Raw genomic sequence first — 19,960 nt, 5'->3', positions numbered from 1 at the left:
AATGCTGCTTGCCAGCTATAAGCGATTCCGATGACGTCATTGCTTAAAAAAGTTGCCTAGCTGTTGTCCTATTAAGTCTCATATATTGTTAATTAGAAAACAGTCCTAAGAAAATACGTGCGCTGATTGGTTAAAAATCGTGTTTCTATAACTCGATGGAAACACAGAACTAGCACAAGCTGTTGACGTAATGATGACTCAAGCAAAGAGAATTTTCACTTTGATAATCAAGTTAACAAGCTGTTTTCCCTTTTTTCGTCGTGGTGTTTTCTATAAGAAATAGAAAACCTGTTCTCCATGTTTCTATTAAGTTGTAGAAACACTCATGCAAGATTGGGAGAACTCTAAAAAGCTGTGGAAACACTCGCCTGTGGCTCGTGTTCCCACAGCTTATCTCAATAGCTGGCAAAGTGAAAGAACAAAAGATTCAAAGCAGTCATCAGGGATTTTCCTTCTGTCCCATATGGTGTTGAAAGAAGATCCCTGACGATTGGAATCAGGGTATCATCATCAAGTTACCAATTAATGGAGCTCTGTAATAAATGTGCATACCCTATCAATTCATTTGAATAGCGGTAATTCATGCAAAAATAATCCTCAAGTTTTCAGCCTTGACAGAATTTCACAAAATACACGCAGGTTTTGGACTGCATTGTGCTGAAGCTGCACTGAAGTGGTTGTCATGCCGCCAACCAATGAAACTCAATTTAGAACTGCCCAGTAAGTCTTGCGACAAGGCAGCCTACAGAAACCCAGGGGGGACTCCCACATAAAAAGGATGGAGGTGCTCATTGTACCTTTTAGGGGTTAAAAATGCAGTTGGCACCTCTCAGGAGGGTGTACGTGTTCAACCTCAAAAGGTCCACAGTGGAAGCTTTTGCAGGGTATTAAGCCAAAAAATATGACAAGAGAGTACATGTGTGTGTTGTTTTAGAATTGGGGTGAAAATAATTTTAAGCCAAACCCACAAAACAGGATCATTGTAACCCTCAGAAGTTCCTTTGAAAATTTCCAACAAGCATTTCCAGAAACACTTCTCAGGAAAGATCCATTGTTTATCTTTACTGAAAATATTACATCGGGAAAACTGAACTCTGCTGTGAAACATGTATTCATCAGCTTTTAGACTGAATCAGTGAAAAAGGGGAAAAGGTTGCAATAGTGGGAGAATATTTAAAAGGGCCTACTCGGCAAGCCAAGCCAAGTGCAGATATACAGTACATACATTAAAACTTCAGGCTTAATTCATCAGCCTGGTTGTTGTACAGTCGAACCTTGATTATCCATACCTCGATTATCCACATTTCTCGATTATCCCGACTTTTTCTCTAGTCCCAATTTTGTCATGAATATTTATTAGTCATGATCAAGATCCATAGCAATATTTTAAAAAAAACTATAGCATTGAAAAGTGCACTCAAGAGCGAGTTTGTTTTGTTTTTAAAGAGCAAAAGCAGTGCTCACACGGGTCATAACTAATGAAGAACACTCGAATTAGTTCTGATTGGTTCAGAGTTAAGTGGTTCAAGATGTACAGTAGATCATATTGTTTTCCAAGCGATTTGTAGAAGTCTTGTTTCACCATTAAATTTTGCTTTATTTTAACAATTTTGTTCTTCATTAATATTTACATTTTCGATTCTCTGGACCCTCAATTATCCAGACTATTTTCGTCTAGTCCGATCGACTCCGGATAATCTAGGTTCGACTGTACCAGCATTTTAGGGATCTGCGTATTGTAGACCACTTTCATCCCTGTTGGCATTTGTTTTTCTTCTAAATACCAGATAGATTCTATATCAGCATTGTAAAGACCAGTGTGTATTTTAGACCAGTTTGATCCCTGTTGGCATTTGTTTTTCTTCTAAATACGAGACTGATTCTATAGCAGCATTGTAAAGACGAGTGTGTATTTTAGACCAGTTTGATACCTGTTGGCATTTGTTTTTCTTCTAAATACCAGACTGATTCTATAGCAGCATTGTAAAGACCAGTGTGTATTTTAGACCAGTTTGATCCCTGTTGGCATTTGTTTTTCTTCTAAATACCAGACTGATTCTATAGCAGCATTGTAAAGACCAATGTGTATTTTAGACCAGTTTGATCCCTGTTGGTATTTGTTTTTCTTCTAAAGACCAGACTGATTCTATATCAGCATTGTAAGGACCAGTGTGGATTTTAGACCAGTTTCATCCCTGTTGGCATTTGTTTTTAGTGCAGAGTGCACTTGCCACTATTGGGGTGGTTTAAGAGGATGCTGTTCACTAAGGCAGTCACACAATAGTGCTGTAAAGCCATTTAATGCACTAATGCCATAAGGTGTTAACTTTAATGTTTGTTTAATTAATAATGGTAATTGAACTGAGTGGAGTACAATTTGGTCTGAAATCATACGCGTGATTTCAAAATCAAACGAGCGCGAGTTCGATTTGAAATCACAAGTATGATTTCAGACCAAAATTGCATGACATGAAGTTCAATTGCCACTTTATTAGATCCATTTTGAAATCGCACAATTTTATCGCCTTAATTTTTAGACTTTTGGTGTATTGTTCCAGTAGCCGGTTTGTTAAAAAAAAAAAGCGGAACCGGAAACGCCTTTACGTCTCATGCAAAACGATGTCATGTGACGAAAACTCATCCGAGCATGACAAAGAAACAAACGGTTTTGAAGTCAGAACGAAAGTAGTCTGCTTCAGGTATAAAAGTTCAATTCTCGTCGCTTGAATCAATGATGGAAGGTCTTTCTTCTGTGGTTGAGGCTGAGACTTCATTGTCTTTGGAGAAGCAATTTGAAGGTGCATCCTGCGTAATTCTGCGATGGATTTCTTTTGAGTTGTGAAACTCCCTCGAGTGCACGATGCCCAGTGGATGGTACGTTTTTTTTCTTTCATACCATTTAATGGCATGATTTTAAGGGAGTCCAGCTCGTTATCATCTCCGTTTCTTTTTGTGACCTCAGCGAAGGACTCGATACTCAGGACCTTGTCAAGTTCTTGCGGCGCCATTTGTTTCAAGATATTTCCAAGATGGCGGGACTAACACCAGCTTCGTAAGACGTTCATTCATTCACTGTTTTGTGGAGCGGGGTGTATTTTGACTATGTTTATTCACAGCGACAGGGTTGAGCTCTTTTGTTGCTCCGTTTGAAACTACCAGAAACCTGGAAACATCTACCTTCTTGAGATGGCCCTGAATTTGTTGTTGTGTGGTTTTCATTTGTTTATGTTTTACTGGACTCGGTATCATACGGATTTTGAGCAGATGTTGAAGAAAAATCGCCAAAATATTCATCAAAATGGCCACTGAAAGTTGGAAACTTCCATTAAAGTAGGTGTTCAGCCTGAAGGAGCTGATAATCGTCATTTAGAAACGGTAATTAATTACATTCGTCAAGTTTTTTGGAAAAAAAACACAATAACAACAAAGTTTTGGCAATACTAGTTGCTAAATTCTCCACACAATGGCTTTTTGCCTTTCAGTTTCCTGAAATTTTATTGTTTACTTTAAACTAATATTGAAATCTGATTTGTTGTTTTGTTTTACTGTCCCATTCTCAATGGCTGAGAAAAAGATGCGATTTAGAGCAAAAAATAGTGCGATTCGTGAATAAATTGCACCATTGAGAGCCAATCAGATTGCAAGGATAGCCAGTGATTTCAAAATGGATTTAATAAATTAATTAATCAATTAATTTAAATTAATCAATTAGTTTTGTAGGAAGGGAGCCCAGGTGGGGTAGGTACCCGAGTGCACTACGCAAAACGTGTCATACTTGCACTGGTTTCTTGAAAACATGACAAAGCGATATTATGTTTTCGCAAATCTCTCTCTATCCTTGTGGTGCTATTCTTTTAAGAGCAGAAGCAATAGACCATTTTGCTCCCATCCAAAGGCCACGCCACTGAGCAGACAACTGTAAAATTGTCTATTTGCTTGAAACGCATGTGCATTTAGCCTTTAGTGTCAGCCACTAGTCCAGTTCTGGTCCTCTCTCTGTCATGCAATGCTACCGTAGTGTTGCTGCGCCAGAACTGGACTATTGACCAGGGATATTAGCTGTATTTCAGGTAATGTTAGTTCTCCCTTTTTTAGTGCAAAGAACGCTACTGTGACTGCATATCTTCTGGAATCACCTCTAGCTTGATTCAAGAAATTTTGTCTGCTGTTTTGTAACTAGTGTGTGTTTGCCAGGGTTCAAATAAAGAACAAAGGAGTTAATTGTAAGGTATTTTTGGGCCTTGAAAGAAACTACAAACGTGCAACATACACAATGCTAAGATTATGTGTTATCAAGTGTTTGTCCGCTTGTATTCTGCAAAGGGGAAAAGGCCTAGTTGACTGTACTGCCAAGGGAGAGAACGGTGTGGGTGAGGACCTATGTGATTACTGTATCAGAGCCGTAAATTGCACTCAGCACTATCTGAGATTGACTCACCAGTTCTTGTAAATACCAGACTGATTCTATTCCAGCATTGTAAGGATCAGTGTCCATTTGAGACCAGTTTGATCCCTGTTGGTATTTGTGTTTTTCTTCTAAATACCAGACTGATTCTACATGACATTGTATACCAGCATTGTAAGGACAAGTGTGTATTTTAGACCAGTTTGATCCTTGTTAGCATTTGTGTTTTACTCCTGAATACCAAGTTGATTTAAATTTATACCAGCTTTGGAAGAACCTGTGTATTTTAGACCAGTTTGATCTCTGTTGCAGGGGCAGATCCAGGATTTTTCTGAGGAGGGGTGCACCACTAAAGAATGGCGCAACTGATTGGTGAGATAAACAAATTTTAAAAGCAAATGTGTTTTACTTCTGAATACCAGACTGATTCTATACCAGCACTGTAAGGACCAGTGTGTATCTTAGACCAGTTTGATCCCTGTTGGCATTTGTTTATCTTCTAAATACCAGACTGATTCTATACCAGCATTGTAACGACAAGTGAAGAAGCTAGTCATAAAAGGGGATAAGTGACAATTTTGGTTGCTTTTCTTTTTTTTTGCTCCAAATTAGCTGAATTTTTACATGTGGTCTTCAATGTAATAGAAAAACATGGTCCTGTTATTTTGCCGCTGGTTCTTGCTTCACTTTATAAAGACGCCGCTAGGAAAACCGAGTGGTTTTTTGCATGCGCAATATCCAGAAAACGAAGCAAAGTTTAGCGGAAAAACTATGGGACATTGCTAAACATACCTAAACAAAACTGCATGCGAAATTTGGACAAAGTTCACTTTTGACAAAAATACCTAACGCCTTTTTTCAGCTGAGCCCTTCAGATAAACGAAGCCAGGGCCTTTGTTATGATAAACTGAGCCGACCTTTGTTATATTAAACCAAAGCAAGCCTTTGTTATTAGTCAAAGTCTCGCCTCGGTTTATTATAACAAAGGATTCATAACAAAGGATCGGCTTGGTTTATTATAACAAAGCCCGGTTTCGTTTATGAGAAGGTCTCAGTGGAAAATGGGCATTAGGTATTTTGCTCAAAAGTGAACTTTGTCAAAAAAGCTTCAAATTTCGCATGTGTTTTTTTTAGGTGTCTTAAACGATGTTTTGTATGTGTTTTTGCTAAGGTTTGCATTGTTTGTGAGACATTACGCATGCAAAAAACTTATATTTGTTGTCACATCAGCGCCCGACCGCAAAGATGTTCATTTCACTTAAAATACAGCAAAATGTTGATTTTTCTTACAAGGCGTCACCTTAAAAATGTATTAATTTCAGCTTAGAAACAGTTAAAAGTTTGATTTGACGTTAACGCATGACAACAAGGATGTTGATTTCACTTAGAAACCAGCAAAATGTCAATTTCACGCAGCGCATAAGCTCAATGACGTTGATTTCAGGTCTAAATAGGTTAAAATGTTTATTTGACGCTAGCGCGTGATGGCAGGGATGTTAATTTCACTTAGAAACCAGCAAAATGGTAATTTCACCCAACGTATAAGTTCAATGATGTTGATTTCAGGTCTAAATAGGTTAAAATGTTGATTTGACGTTAACGCGTGATGGCAAGGATGTTGATTTCACTTAGAAACCAGCAAAATGTCAATTTCATGCAGCACATAAGCTCAATGATGTTGAGTTCAGGTCTAAATAGGCTAAAATGTTGATTTCACATTAAAGCTTGACCGCAAGGATGTTAATTTCACTTAGAAAACAGCAAAATGGTAATTTCACGCGACGTATAAGCTCAATGATGTTGATTTCAGGTCTAAATAGGTTAAAATGTTGATTTCATGTTAACACTTGACCACGAGGATGTTAATTTCACTTAGAAAACAGCAAGATGGTAATTTCATGCAAGGTATAAGCTCAATGATGTTGATTTCAGGTCTAAATAGGTTAAAATGTTGATTTGACGTTAATGCGTGACAGCAAGGATGTTGATTTCACTTAGAAACCAGCAAAATGTCAATTTCATGCAGCGCATAAGCTCAGTGATGTTGAGTTCAGGTCTAAATGGGCTAAAATGTTGATTTCACATTAAAGCATGACCACAAGGATGTTAATTTCACTTAGAAAACAGCAAAATGGTAATTCCACGCAACGTATAAGCTCAGTGATGTTGATTTCAGGTCTAAATAGGTTAAAATGTTGATTTCACGTTAACACTTGACCGCGAGGATGTTAATTTCACTTAGAAAACAGCAAGATGGTAATTTCATGCAAGGTATAAGCTCAATGATGTTGATTTCAGGTCTAAATAGGTTAAAATGTTGATTTGACGTTAACGTGTGACGGCAAGGATGTTGGTTTCACTTAGAAACAGGGTCCGAAATTGCGCTTTCCTGGTCACCAATGCGACTAAAAATTTTGTACTGGCGACCAGAATTTCACAGCTGGTCGCCAGCGGGCGATTAACTATTTCAAGCCACGATAATTACACAAACTTTGATTTTCAGCCAAATCGATTAAAATAAAATTCAAAGCCGCCCGCCAATTGGTCACTTACTTTTTACCTTTCCGCTGCTTTTGAAGTATAAAACCGATTTTCGTGTTATTATAAATCTACCACAACGTTTCAAAGCTACGATCAGTGCAAAGCTTCGCCGCCATGTTTTTCCAGCGGTTTCCCATAACATACGTATTGCAGGCACAGGCCACATCCGTTCTTTCGCCATGAACATTTACTCAGATGATGTGGGGTCCAAAGATGTCCTGAACTCTTTCCGTAATTTATTAAAAAGTGGAGACGGAACATCCGCAAAGAAATTACTGAAAGATTTCGATATTCAACATGGCGATCCATCTATTGTCTTGACAGAACGCAAAAGGAAAGATCATTTTGCACATAGAACAAAGAACCAAACGGCAGTTTTCAGTCAGGTACATAATTTTCTTCTCCAAAAGGTAGAGACAAGAGAAGGTAGAAAATTGACTTGAAACATTTGGCAGTTGCACGAAACTGCGTATATGGCCGGCATTCACTTCGTTCATGGTGGGTTTTCAGTGGTAGGTGTATAAATAATCAGCGTGTTTGTATTTAATCTTATCATTAGCGGAAAAATCACCATCATTGCAGCCCCAAACACGTTCTCTTCGTTATGATTCTTAACAGAAAAATTGGCGAGCAGAATTTTCTATCCGACGACCAAAAATTTTGGTTTGTGTTTCACTGCAAAGGAAAAATTCTATTGACACTTTTTGGCGACCACATTTTTCCATATGGCAACTGAAAAAAAATTTCAGTCGCTAGTTGGCGCCTGCCTCAAAAAGTTAATTTTGGACGCTGAGAAAACAGCAAAATGGCAGGAGCCCACGATGGGCTCCTGAAAATGGTAACTTCATGCAACGTATAAGCTCAAAAATGTCGATTTCAGGTCCAAAAAGGTGTAAATAAAAATAAAACAAAAAGACGTTTCAATAAGCACTTTTCCAAATACGGCAACATCTTAAATGGCTAAAAATCACGAGATAAATACATAGTTTTTGACAAACGCGATCGTAGCTTTATGTCACGCACAGCCATAACTTCGAAGTTCAAAATGCGCTGGTACTTCTTATGCCTGGAGAGGATAACAACTTTGGTGGCTGTTTAGTTTTGGATTTAAGAATTTGATCACTCCACGTGAAAACGCTCTATAAATAGGGCTGACAGATTAACAGATTAACCCTTCTATGCAACGTATGGGTCTCCATACATCTGCATGTCCCCTGATCCCAGAAGTTCAAAACACTACAAATGATGCCGATTTGAAATAAAATCAACGCAAACTGGATCACAGATCTGTTACAATCGATCGCCACTTGCTGGCCATTATTATGTTTAAATCTAGTTACCAGTTTGAGAAACGTCCGCAGAACGTAATCGCAATGCATGCCGGGAAGGGTCTGTACACCTCGTGCGCGGGAAAACATGGCGGTCGATACAAGACAAATTTTATAAGTCTAAAACCAGTTCTCGCTTTCCAAACTTTGACGCTAGCAACGCTTGGCAAATGGGCCACAACTCACCAGAGGGTATTTTTTTGGGCAAGAACTGCTCTTGGACTTTGCTACCTGGCTCAATCTGACTTCGAACGCCGATAACACGATTACGGTATATCAGCTGCCTTCGAAGTTTCAGAACACATTTTGATTCTTTAAAACGTGCTGATGACTTACGGGTCTATTGACGTTTTATGATGCCTCTCAACCACCAGGCAGGCATACAAGGTACTTTAAAACAATGCTTAAGATATTAGTTGACAGAGCTCTAATGTGGCACATCTCTTTTTTGTTTGATGGCATTTCGTTTGATGCTCGATCGATTCACGTGTTGTGTTCACGTCACAATAACCGGTGTAAACAATCCGTTCCTAGATTTCCGCTCTATATGCTGTGGGATTTGGTTTTGACTTCATACACTATAAACAGTCTGTCTGTTTGCTGTTCAACAAATAAACTCCTAAAGACATGGCTAGGAAAAGCCAAGTTTTTTGCATACGTTTTAACTCGAAAACAAAGCAAAAACCAGCGACAAAAATACAGAACCACGTTTTTCTATTACATTGAAGACCACATGCAAAAATTCAGCTAATTTGGAGCAAGAAAAAAGAAAAGCAACCAAAATCGTCACTTATCCCCTTTTATGACTAGCTTCTTCACATAATGGTGCCGATGTTTGTCCTGGTTTCGTTCATTGAGAAGTTTTCGTTTCGCTCATATAAGTTCATTAAGGTCCTCGAATAATACACATTCTCATCAAAGCTTACCACATCAGTAGGTCACTTTCCAGCAAACAAATGCTCATCTCCTGGTCATTTTGAACGCCTGGATGAGTCAAATGCTCATGAAATTCAGTGCTCAAGTTGGCCATAGTGCTAATTCGAACATTCATAGTCAACTCCACTTCAGTTTAGCGAAACACCTAACATTACTGGTTGTGTAAAAGCTACAAAATCATCAATTCGGGCTAGTGCGATACATCCTTTGACTAGTAACCGTGCAAACATGATAGCAAGGCTCGCCCTGACTGCACGGTTGCTATTCCAATATGGCGTCGGCCTCGGGCGCTCTCGTTCGGGCCGACTAATTACGAACAGTGTCTACACCTGAGTGAGTGAGTGAGTGACACATTTGCATATCTGAGTCCCCGCAAGAAACACATTTCTACGCTTCGCGTATCCAGAAGTTTAAAAAGGACACCACTGGAAACAAAAAAATAAACAGTAGAATGATGAAGCTTATGCACATCCCCTGTAAATATACAGATTGTGGTATGCATTCAAAGCCCTTATCTAGTTCTTTCCCCAACCAATATCTACATTGTATACACTTAACTGGGTTTACCTCAGGTGGGCTGAAACCAAGGAAAAATGAACTCAGGGGATTCATTAAGAGCCAGGCACCAGGCAACTTTATTAATAAAGAAGACATTTAACCATATGCCTGGCTGCCAAATCCTGATGCCCTCCTGCTGCAAATCTTAATGGAACCCCTGTGTATGTGGATGACATCACAATTTCTGAGGCTAGTATTCATCAGCAAGGAAAGCCATCATATCCATTGAGACATACATGTACATGTTTTTTTAGCCGAAGTGAAGTAAAGTGTTGACAGGCCAGACAACTCATAAGCTCCTGGTGTGAAGAGTGACCTCTAGTTATAGTGCCCTTTTGTTATAGTTTTGTTCTGACAAGTATATCTCTTAAAGATTTTCCTTTACCAAGTCACGCTTCTTCGTTCAAAGTTGTGTGACACAAGTAAATTTTTGAGTGACTCATGACACTTTGAAAAGTTGGATCCACAAGGTGGGCAATTCAACACTTCATGCACCAAATTAGGGTTTCTACCGGTTTTCAGTTGTAATATGCCTTTTTTAGGTTTAACTGGATTGTTCTCTGAGGGAGGAATTTATAAACAAGACTGCAAAAATTATAATGAAAAGTTTGTTAATGGAAATACACCCTCTTTTCTTGCATTTTACTAAAAGTGGGCCAAATGCTGCAGCTTCTGGTCCTGATTTTCCAGTTTTTTTCCAAGTTTTAAATTCACATGCATGACACATCCTGTAGATGTTGCTCAACATGAAAAATGGATGACCCTTATTTTGAATCTGTTTGCCATTTGCAGCATGTCATTTAATTCTTCAGATGACCCGAGAAAGGACGATTCTCAAGCAATGATAGGTACTGTTTTGAACAAGACAAAAAATTGGTGGAATCAGGACTGGGCTGCTGGGTTACCGAAGGCCTCCTTTTAGCAACACCCTGTATCTTAGCATCAATGGGTCTTTTTTTAATGAATGCAAAGTTATGTTTAACATTGACAGCTATAAGTTGAACTGGTGATGGACAGGAGTAAAACATCTTTCTTCAGGCAGGTGGGAAGAATGTTGTGACATTCCTCAAATAATGAGCACCCCATAGTAGTCTGCTATTTTCACTGCAGTGCAGCCTTGATCCTTTTTTGTAAAAATGAATACACTTTCTATGTCCTGTTTACAGGGATTTCGATACCTTTTGGAGTATGTGACAGAATATATATAATAAAGCATTGAAAATGGAAGCCCATTCTCCATTGTGCGAGTTATGTAATTTTATAGAATGGCTTCAACAAGACAAACGAGAAATACAAAGAGAAACCAGACACATAACAAAGGAATAGATTCGCACACAGATGAGCACGAGCAAAGCAGCGAGGATGATGCTACACCATCCACTAGTTTCATTGAAACAGCAAATCCAGCGAGGAACCCTCACACGACGAAAAACCAACAGAGCTTGGATGGAAAGTGTATTCCCTAAAAGAAAAAAACATGAGGATGAAATTACACATTGAATTCCTGAAGACATGCATGGAGGAGAATATTATTCCGAAAGGATAAACCATTGACTTGCGATCAATGACAGGCCAACAAGACAAAACCTTCAAAACCAAATGAAACGATATTTTAGGCAATTGCTTACAGCAGCTCATGGAATGTGTCGTGGAACACTAAGAGAGGCAGGTGGCACAAAACGTTGCTGTGATAGCTGACACTTTCAAGTCACTCGAGAAGATAGAGGACTGGACGGATAGGGACAAACAAGTAGAACAAGAAATACAGTCAATTATCGACACCAAAGAAAAATGTCTAAAGGAACAAAAAGAAAACAAGCTAGTGCAGGGTGTCCAGTTCCTATTTTTTCCTATTGTTTGCTATTTTTTGAGCATATTCCTATTTTCTCCTATTTTCTGCTATTTTTTAGATGAAACCTATTTTTCCTATTTTTCCTATTTTTTGCTGGTGAAGCCAAAATGTGTTACAAAATTAAAAATGGAATCATACTTTTTATATGCTTTTAGAAAGAGATTTGGTGCAAAGCTGGCATCAGAATGACTTGGATGTTCTAAATTAACAAAAATAGATATAAAAAGTTTTTTTTTTTTTTGACCTCTATTGCTTGTTGAGCTTCTTTTAAATATTTTGAAATATTATTTCTTTGATTAACTGTTACATGGTTTTCTACTGCATACATTCTATCAAATCTAGTAAAATAGTGCATGTGGCGCCCAACATAATACTATTCTGTATAAACCTATTGAAAATGCATTGAGGTTGGCTTAGAAGTTGTACACACCTGAATGATCATCTTTGAAACTTGGAGATGCTCACATCATCAAGTTGATGTTTTACATAAATGGTAAGTGTCTTTAAATATTCTACATATGCACATTGATTTATTTCTACCTAACTCCTTATTTATGTGCTGCCAATTCTGTCTGCAGAGAGGTGGCTGAGGGTGCAAGACTCAAAATGGTTGCATTTGCCACTCCTACAAATATTCTTTACCTTAGCATTTTTGTTTTAGTTAGTATTTTAAGTAATTTGGTACCAAATATATAAATTTTAGATAGGTATTGTGTTCCCATGGATGACACATCATTTTTTTTTTAATCAAAAACTGCAGGATTACTCCACATAAGTGAAAAAATTGCTGAATTATAACTGCTTTGTTTGAAAAATGCCTGGTGGCAGAACAAAGTTCAGCAATGTGTGGCTTTCTGCTATTGATTCCAGTGGTCAAAAACTGAGCTCCTGGTGTTGTAAAGGACTTGATGACTTTCACGTGTACTGCCGGTTTCGTGATAGTGAGTTTCTTTGTGACAACTCTGGAAAATCACAGATATTTGTTGGGTTCACACTAGGCACTAAGTCTGTCTTAGCCGTCATCATTAATGATAAAAATAACAGATAAGGTAAGTAATGTCTCAAATGTGGTGAGGTAGTCACGATCCATCTTAGCGAAGAAGTTGAGATCAAAATGAGACCGAGAAGCCATAAAATCGCTGTAATTGCGACTGTTGTCTGTTTATTCAATTTACAAAGGTTGATCAGCCAAATAACCTTACAAAATCTTATGTTCCTTCGTGAAAGAATGATGGAAGATTTTGTCCAAGAGAGTGAAAGCCTGCTTTTTCTGACTGCCGTACTTTTGAGTGTTCACCGAACATGAGGTAATTTTCGGCACATAAGAAGAGCGTGGGCCTAGCCAAGACTGCAGAACTGGTTTGATGTAATGCTAGCATCACCTTGGCTGAATGTTCTTTGGAAACCAAACTTTCGAATGGAACGTGAAACGTTTGACGAGCCTTGCCGAATTCTTCGTGGTGATCTGACGAGACAGGAAACAAGATTGAGAAAGCCTGTGTCTGTAGAGAAGTGTGCTGCTGTTGGTGTTTGGAGACTTTCCACTGGAAACAGTTATAGGTCATGTGGACTGCAGTTTGGCCTGGGAAAATCTACAGCTAAAGTGATATGTCGAGAGTTCGAGGAGGCTTTGTGTCGAAAAAAGGACTTATTCATTCGATTCCCTTACACTGAAGATGAAGTGCAAGAAGCGATGGACACCTTTGAAGAAGAATACAAGTTTCCACAAATTGTAGGAGCAATTGACAGCTGCCACATAGAAATCAACGCAGCACTGGAGAACAAGGAAGATTACTTTAACAGAAAACAGTATTATAGCATCAACCTGCAAAGGACAGTGAACTTGCAGCTGCTCTTTCAACATGTAGCAGTGGGCTATCCCGGTGGTATTCACAATGCAAGAGTGCTACGACTGAGTGGAATTTTTGACCTTGCAGAAAACGAAGAAATTTTATCAGCACCTACAAGAATGGTTTATGGGGGACTGTTGAGGCCAATGCTAGTAGGTGACAGTGCTTATCCTTTGAAAAACTGGCTAATAAGGCCCTTTTCAAACAGAGGGCACCTTTCGCCTCAGAAAAGACGCTTAAATGAAAAATTAAGTGCAATGAGATCAGTGATCGAGAGGACGTTCGGCTTGTTGAAAGGACGTTGGAGGCTTTTACTGAAAAAGATTGAACAAAGTCACACTTCCGTACCGCGAAGCGTGACAGCAGCACGTGTTTTACATAATTTTTGTATAATGCAAGGGGATTCATTTGATGATGACGACGATCGCCCACCACCAGACGATGAAAATGATGCACACGAAGATGATGAAGCACAAGACAGATCAGCTACACGCCAAACTATGCTAGATTATCTACTTTCTCAGGGTGTACTTTAATTCAGCCACCTTCCTCATCGCACCATAGGACGCACTGTAATTCAATGGCATGACAATGTTTTTCTTTATAAAACACGCATTTATTGAGCTTGATTTTTTAAAATTTTACATTTCTTTTTCCCAGAAGCTGTGTTACAATCAATAAAATGCTCAAAAAGATTGAATGCCTGTTACTCTATTATTCATAACACAAATAAAAAATGAAACTTCTGCGAAGTCAGCTAGTTAACAACAACAGATCATTTAAATGTTCAAATTAATCGGCAATGCACGCAACATCTTTTTAGTCACTTTTTAAACAGTCTTTTAAAATGTCTTTTAGGCCTGACACAAGAGCCTTGGTCTGCTTATGTCTGGCTTTGTATCGCAGCCTGCTGAAGTTCCATGCTGCGGTTGAAGCGTTTGCCTTGCTTTTCCATGGAAAGACGCCACATGTCACATATTCCCTTCATTCAGGGGTCTTCATCTTGGTCATTTGGCTCCTTTCTTTTGCGCTTGGGTGCTTTCCCTTTTGTCTTTTGTGGGACTTGCTGCGACTTCGGTGGTGATTCATCTGAGGCCGAACTTGTGCTAGGCTGCTGAGAATCAGAACTCGTGAATGATGATGAGTTTTCCCCCTCTTTCGTGACTGGTCCTGCTGAGGGAGACTTCCTCTTTGGAATGACCTTTGAAGAACTTATAGTCATGCGATCGGGGTTAATAGCATCCCGCGTCCCTAGAATATCATCTAGTTCTTCGTAGAACGCGCAGTTACTTTGAAGTTTCTTAGCGACCTCTTCTCCAGTGGAAGCCATTTTCGTTCTCACCTGGCGGTATTCATAATCCAGGTTCTTTATTCTTTTCTTGAGTTGATCCAGGTTTTTGTTTGATGACATCCCCAGATCGCAGCACTTGTCTTGAAATTTTTTTAAAATTTGACTCCACAGACTCTTTTTTTGAGGGGTCGAAGCAGATTTCAGGGAATCGTAAAGGACACCCTAAATCTCCAGTAATACACTAGTTTCATCTCTGGTCCAGTCGGCCCTTGTGCGCTTGGACCCTTGTGAATTCAGACTTGGGTCGCTGCTCAGCTCTGAAGGACCTGGAGGCACTGGTATGGGAGCCATCATGGGTGGATAGTAAGCTCCAAATGGTGGCATAAATGGAGAAGGAGACCGACTAAACTGATGCGGTGAAGCCGCATGAAACACATGAGGCATTTGTGCTTCAGATCTGTTGGGAAATCGGCAAGGAATATCATAAAAGAAAATGACACTTGTGTAGGCCAATTAAAAAGTGATCAAGGCACGCAACTTACGTCGCATAAGGTGAAAAGTCCGTACGTAATTGCCTTCTAACGTTTCGTCCCCTCAGCAATGCATCTTCAGTTAATTTTGTTTCTGAGAAGAAGCCGTGTCGTGATTTCTTTGGTTTTCGTGCCTAACGCGGGAATCTCTATCTGATAAAACCCACGATTTTGAAATTTTTTTGCTATCAGGTTTCTTAAGTCAGCCTTTAGTCATTTGAAACAGACTTAAGAACGGCTTAGATCATTTGAGTTTGCCGACACTAAGACAGAAATCACACTTCTGTGACTTAGTGGTTCACACCTGTCATTTTCACTAAGTCAACTTAAGAGCTTACTAAGTCAGACTTAGTGGTCTAATGTGAACCCAAGTATTGCAACATGCCAAGAAAGCAAAGCTGTTAAGGGCCCATTAACTGATCTTTTCGAGCCGTTGCTAAGGAAAATTTAGTCTCATATAACCTCATCATTTTTAGTTAGTTCAGAGTTATTTCATGTGTTTCAACTTTTTCATGATCAGTAACACTAGTGATGAAGTCATCAGGCCACGCCCATGGTCATGTGACTAATACAGAAAAAATGCAAAGGCTCCCAGGCAAATTATTTTCTCAGGATTTTTTTCATTGATTTAATACTTTAATTTAACTCCTCATTACACTATGCATCAATTTTGTTTCATTTCTAAAAGGTCATAATTTGAGAGCATTTCAAAACATTGAAAAAATGCATGATTTCGAAAAAGGAATGTATAGCTATGTTGCCAACATTGGCTTTAATTGAAATTTGTCGAAAAAAGCTGGATTTAATCAAAAACCACGTTTCCTTTACATTTAAAGAAACCAGAAGTGCGCCCGATATCTATTGGAAGTTACCCTATCAGCGCGTGCGCAATTTACACTACCCGCACACTTCGGTAAGATCAAACAAAGCCACACAGAGTTAGTTTTTCTCTTTCTATTGCTCTTGTTTTTCTGTCTTTCTCTTATTTTGTCTTTGCTTGTACTTTTTTTTACTTTGCATTTTGGGAAACGCAAAGAAAAGCATCTAAAATTTGTGTGAATTTGCAAGTTTTTTGGTAGTTTTTATTTTCCGTGCTCAGGCTGATGTAGGCAACCAGAAGTGAAATTTCACCTCTTTAGCAATGCACGCGAGTGCGCGCATGAATCAGTTAATGGGCCCTTGATGAATCTCAAGGAAAGTTGTTTGTACAGCATCAACCAGGTGCAGGCGTCTCAAGTCCCAGTGACTTGCATTTGCCAGAACAGAGTGGAAGTTCGTCAAGACAGCTGTCCATTATCAATTACAAGAATGCTAGCTTGCAAGCAGAAGTGATTTGGCTAGCTGCTGTCAGATGGTACCGTAAAGCTACAGACTACCCTGTCTTCAGGTTCCAAGGTTGATTCACAAGCTGCAAAAGTTGCATGTCTCATGATAGAAACAGCAAAAGCAAATCAAGCAAAGCGAAAGAGCAAACTTGAGGCAGTCAGAGAAAAACAAAAGGAGGTTAACAAGAAGAATCAGAAATTGCTAGAGAAGGCACTCCCAACTAGTGTTTCTGCTCCGCCATCAAAGAAAAGAAAGCCTAATTAAGGGAACATACTGTGAACTGTCGTTTTAGAACAGCATGTGTTCACTAACGATTTGTTGTGTTTACCATTTTCTGCTTGTTTAATTCTGAAGTTATGAAAAGAGAACTTTGTTTCTTAACTGAGTGAAGCTGTTACTGTTAAGACTAGGAAATTGCATCGATGGTTTACAGAATCACAAGTGTTCTTCATGTTTCTATGAAAACTCTGTAAAGGCATCGCTTGCCCCTGAATTTCTGTACCATCAAATAATCTGATATTAAAAACAACTGATTTGTTTATGTTTAGACCAGTATGAGAGACACATTTAATATTGAAATACTCCTTTTGTTGTATTTCATATGTTTATCATTGTTGTGGACTAAAGTGGTGGATTGGGATAGCTGATGGGGTGAAGGCAGGCTATCTTTGTCCATCAAGGTACTATTGATTCTCCTATTTTTCTCCTATTTTTTATTTGTTCAATCCTGAAATTCCTATTTTCCTATTTTTTGAGCAACTTTGTCATGAGACACCCTGAGCTAGAAATGGCCCAAAAGAACAAACAACCGGTACAAGAGGCACAACTACTTAATCAGGGTAGTGAAACATATGCAGAAGCAGTAAAGAAACACATTCGTCAGAAACTGAACCCAAACAAGTCAGACCTCACAGGAAGCAAAAGGTGGTTTGAAGAACGCGGCCAAAGAAGATCCTACGAAACTTCACGACAGGACAGAGAACGGGGTTATAGACAGTACCAACAACAGTTAAGAGATTACAACCAGCATGAAGGAGGTAAGCACCCACAGGAACGGTGGTATTTTTTAGGCGGACGCCCACCCGCCAGGAGCAGATACAAAGACTGACATTGAAATTGAATCGAAAGGATATCATCAGAAAACGGATATTGGAACGGAAATGGACAATGAGTAAAGACAAACCAAAGTACTAACATGTGATAATTCCACACAGATAGAGAATATCTTAAATGGGTGAACAGTAAACTTATCTGACATTCAACTCATGCAGTCAAAAACAAATCTTCTATGTAAGGGACTTAACTTTTGCCCAACACGACCGCAACCAGGAAAATATGACATATATAAGGACATTGATGCCTTTGCCCATAGACTAACCCTTAAAGAATGTCACACTCCTGAGAACATAGAAGAAATAATAGACGGCCCTGGACACCAACCATCGATTCTTCAAAAATTGAACCAAAAGGAGCGCAAGATATATACTAGACCTTCAAGGGAACCATACCTTAATACATATATTGACAGATTAAGGCAAGAAATCACTGACGAGACTTTGCACAATCTACGATTTCAACGTAACAACCTAACCAAACGTGAGACTAAGCAATAACACTGACATAATCATCAAGCCCGCAGACAAAGGCGGTGCTACAGTCATCATGAATACAAAGAAATATGTAAAGGAGGCTAAACACCAACTAGACAATGAAGTATATTACAAGAGAATAGAGAGAGATTTTACTCCTGAACATGAACAGCTCATAAACCAGTGCGTAGATACACTCATAGATCATGGAGAATTAGAAGAAGTAGCTAAACTCTTAAGGCCAGCACAATTGAGAACTCCTGTATTCTATATGCTCCCCAAAATCCACAAAGTTAACAATCCAGGTAGACCAGTAGTATCCTCCGTAAACAGCCACACAGAGAAGTTATCAGCGTATGTGGACAAATTTTTGAGACCTATAGCAGAAAAGCTACCATCATACATACAAGACACCACACACTTCATTAAATGAATACGGGCTTTGGGCAAGCTACCCGAAAAGTGTCATTTAACAACACTGGACATATCAAGCCTATACACGAATATAGACACAGACGAAGGGCTCACTATTGTGGAGGAAGAGCTAGGCAAAACAAACCAGAATAAGCCATCATCGAAAACATGTCTCCTCGAGAAAGTTCTCAAACTCAACAATTTCACCTTTGGTAATGAACATTACATTCAAATCAAAGGAACAGCTATGGGAACTAGAGTCGCACCCAACTTTGCAAACATATACGTGGGAAGACTTGAAGAAAGATTCGTGTACCAAACAGAGTGGGCAAACCATATCATAATCTGGGTACGCTTTATAGATGATATATTTCTTATCTGGAAAAGTGATCAAGACTCTTTGATTAATTTCATAAATTACCTCAACAATGTAGTACCCTCAATAAAGTTTACACACGAGATCTCGGCACATTCAGTGAATTTCCTTGATACTACCGTCCCAAAGGACAATCAAGGCAACATCAGTACAGATTTGGAAAAATAGAAAAACAATCTCTGGTTAAAAATTTGTTTAAAACAAGCTTTCGACTACCAGTCTGTAGTCTTTAATGAGTAATAGTTAGAAAGTGCAAACATTAAAATAAGAAGTGTGAAAAAGTGTAAAAAGTGTGAAAAAACAAAATTATAATAAAAACAATAAAAATGCTTGTGAGAGAGGTTCAGTTAGAAGAAACCACCCCCGGTAATCACACCATCTCCAGAAAAATTGGTAGGAATGTTCTTTGGATGGGCTGATCCTTCTGACTTACACGTTGGCTTCACAGTTTTACCTTACATCAAAGGCCTAACTGAACCTCTCTGAAGACTTCTAAGAAACAATGGAATACAAACTACAAGCAGACCCCTTAAGACATTACAACAAGAGTTTGTTTCTCCGAAATCGAGACCACCCGTGGAACTACAAACAAATGTCGTTTACAAGATCCCATGCGCCGATTGTCCGTGGAGTTATATTGGCGAGACTGGTAGATGTTTACAAACAAGGAAGAAAGAACATATTAGAAACACAAAAACCTTCAAAAAAGGTTCCAACATTGCTTCACATGCCTGGTTGAACGACCATTCCATCGACTTTGACAATGCACATGTGATTGACAGGGGAAATTTCCGTGTTAGAAAAACTTTGGAATCCTGGCACACAGCAATTACGAACCATGCTGACAATAATGCGAAACAATTACTGAGACAATATTCAATTTCATTTTGAACTTCACATTAGCATTTTTACTCGCACACAAGCATTTTTATTGTTTGTATTATAATTTTGTTTTTTCACACTT

General features: G+C 38.8%; 1 protein-coding gene across 1 annotated transcript; it reads left to right on the top strand.

Moving 5' to 3' along the window:
• The first annotated feature begins 12,989 nt into the window (after positions 1-12,989).
• LOC149099713 (uncharacterized) lies at positions 12,990-14,006 on the top strand. Its single transcript, XM_089276897.1, has one exon. It carries the CDS (start codon positions 12,990-12,992, stop codon positions 14,004-14,006), a length of 1,017 nt encoding a protein of 338 aa, XP_089133023.1.
• Positions 14,007-19,960: the final 5,954 nt, after the last annotated feature.

The sequence above is a fragment of the Orbicella faveolata genome, unplaced genomic scaffold, assembly GCF_042242905.1.
Source record: "Orbicella faveolata isolate gen_17 unplaced genomic scaffold, um_ofav_v1 contig_46, whole genome shotgun sequence".
In the NCBI taxonomy this organism is placed as follows: Eukaryota; Metazoa; Cnidaria; class Anthozoa; order Scleractinia; family Merulinidae; genus Orbicella; species Orbicella faveolata.
The sequence above is the reverse complement of the archived record's forward strand: the minus strand, read 5'-3'. Positions and strand labels throughout refer to the sequence as shown.

Bases quoted from the DNA above. Each gene is read 5' to 3' on its own strand.
- LOC149099713 (XM_089276897.1), top strand. From the start codon at position 12,990: ATGCTAGCATCACCTTGGCTGAATGTTCTTTGGAAACCAAACTTTCGA.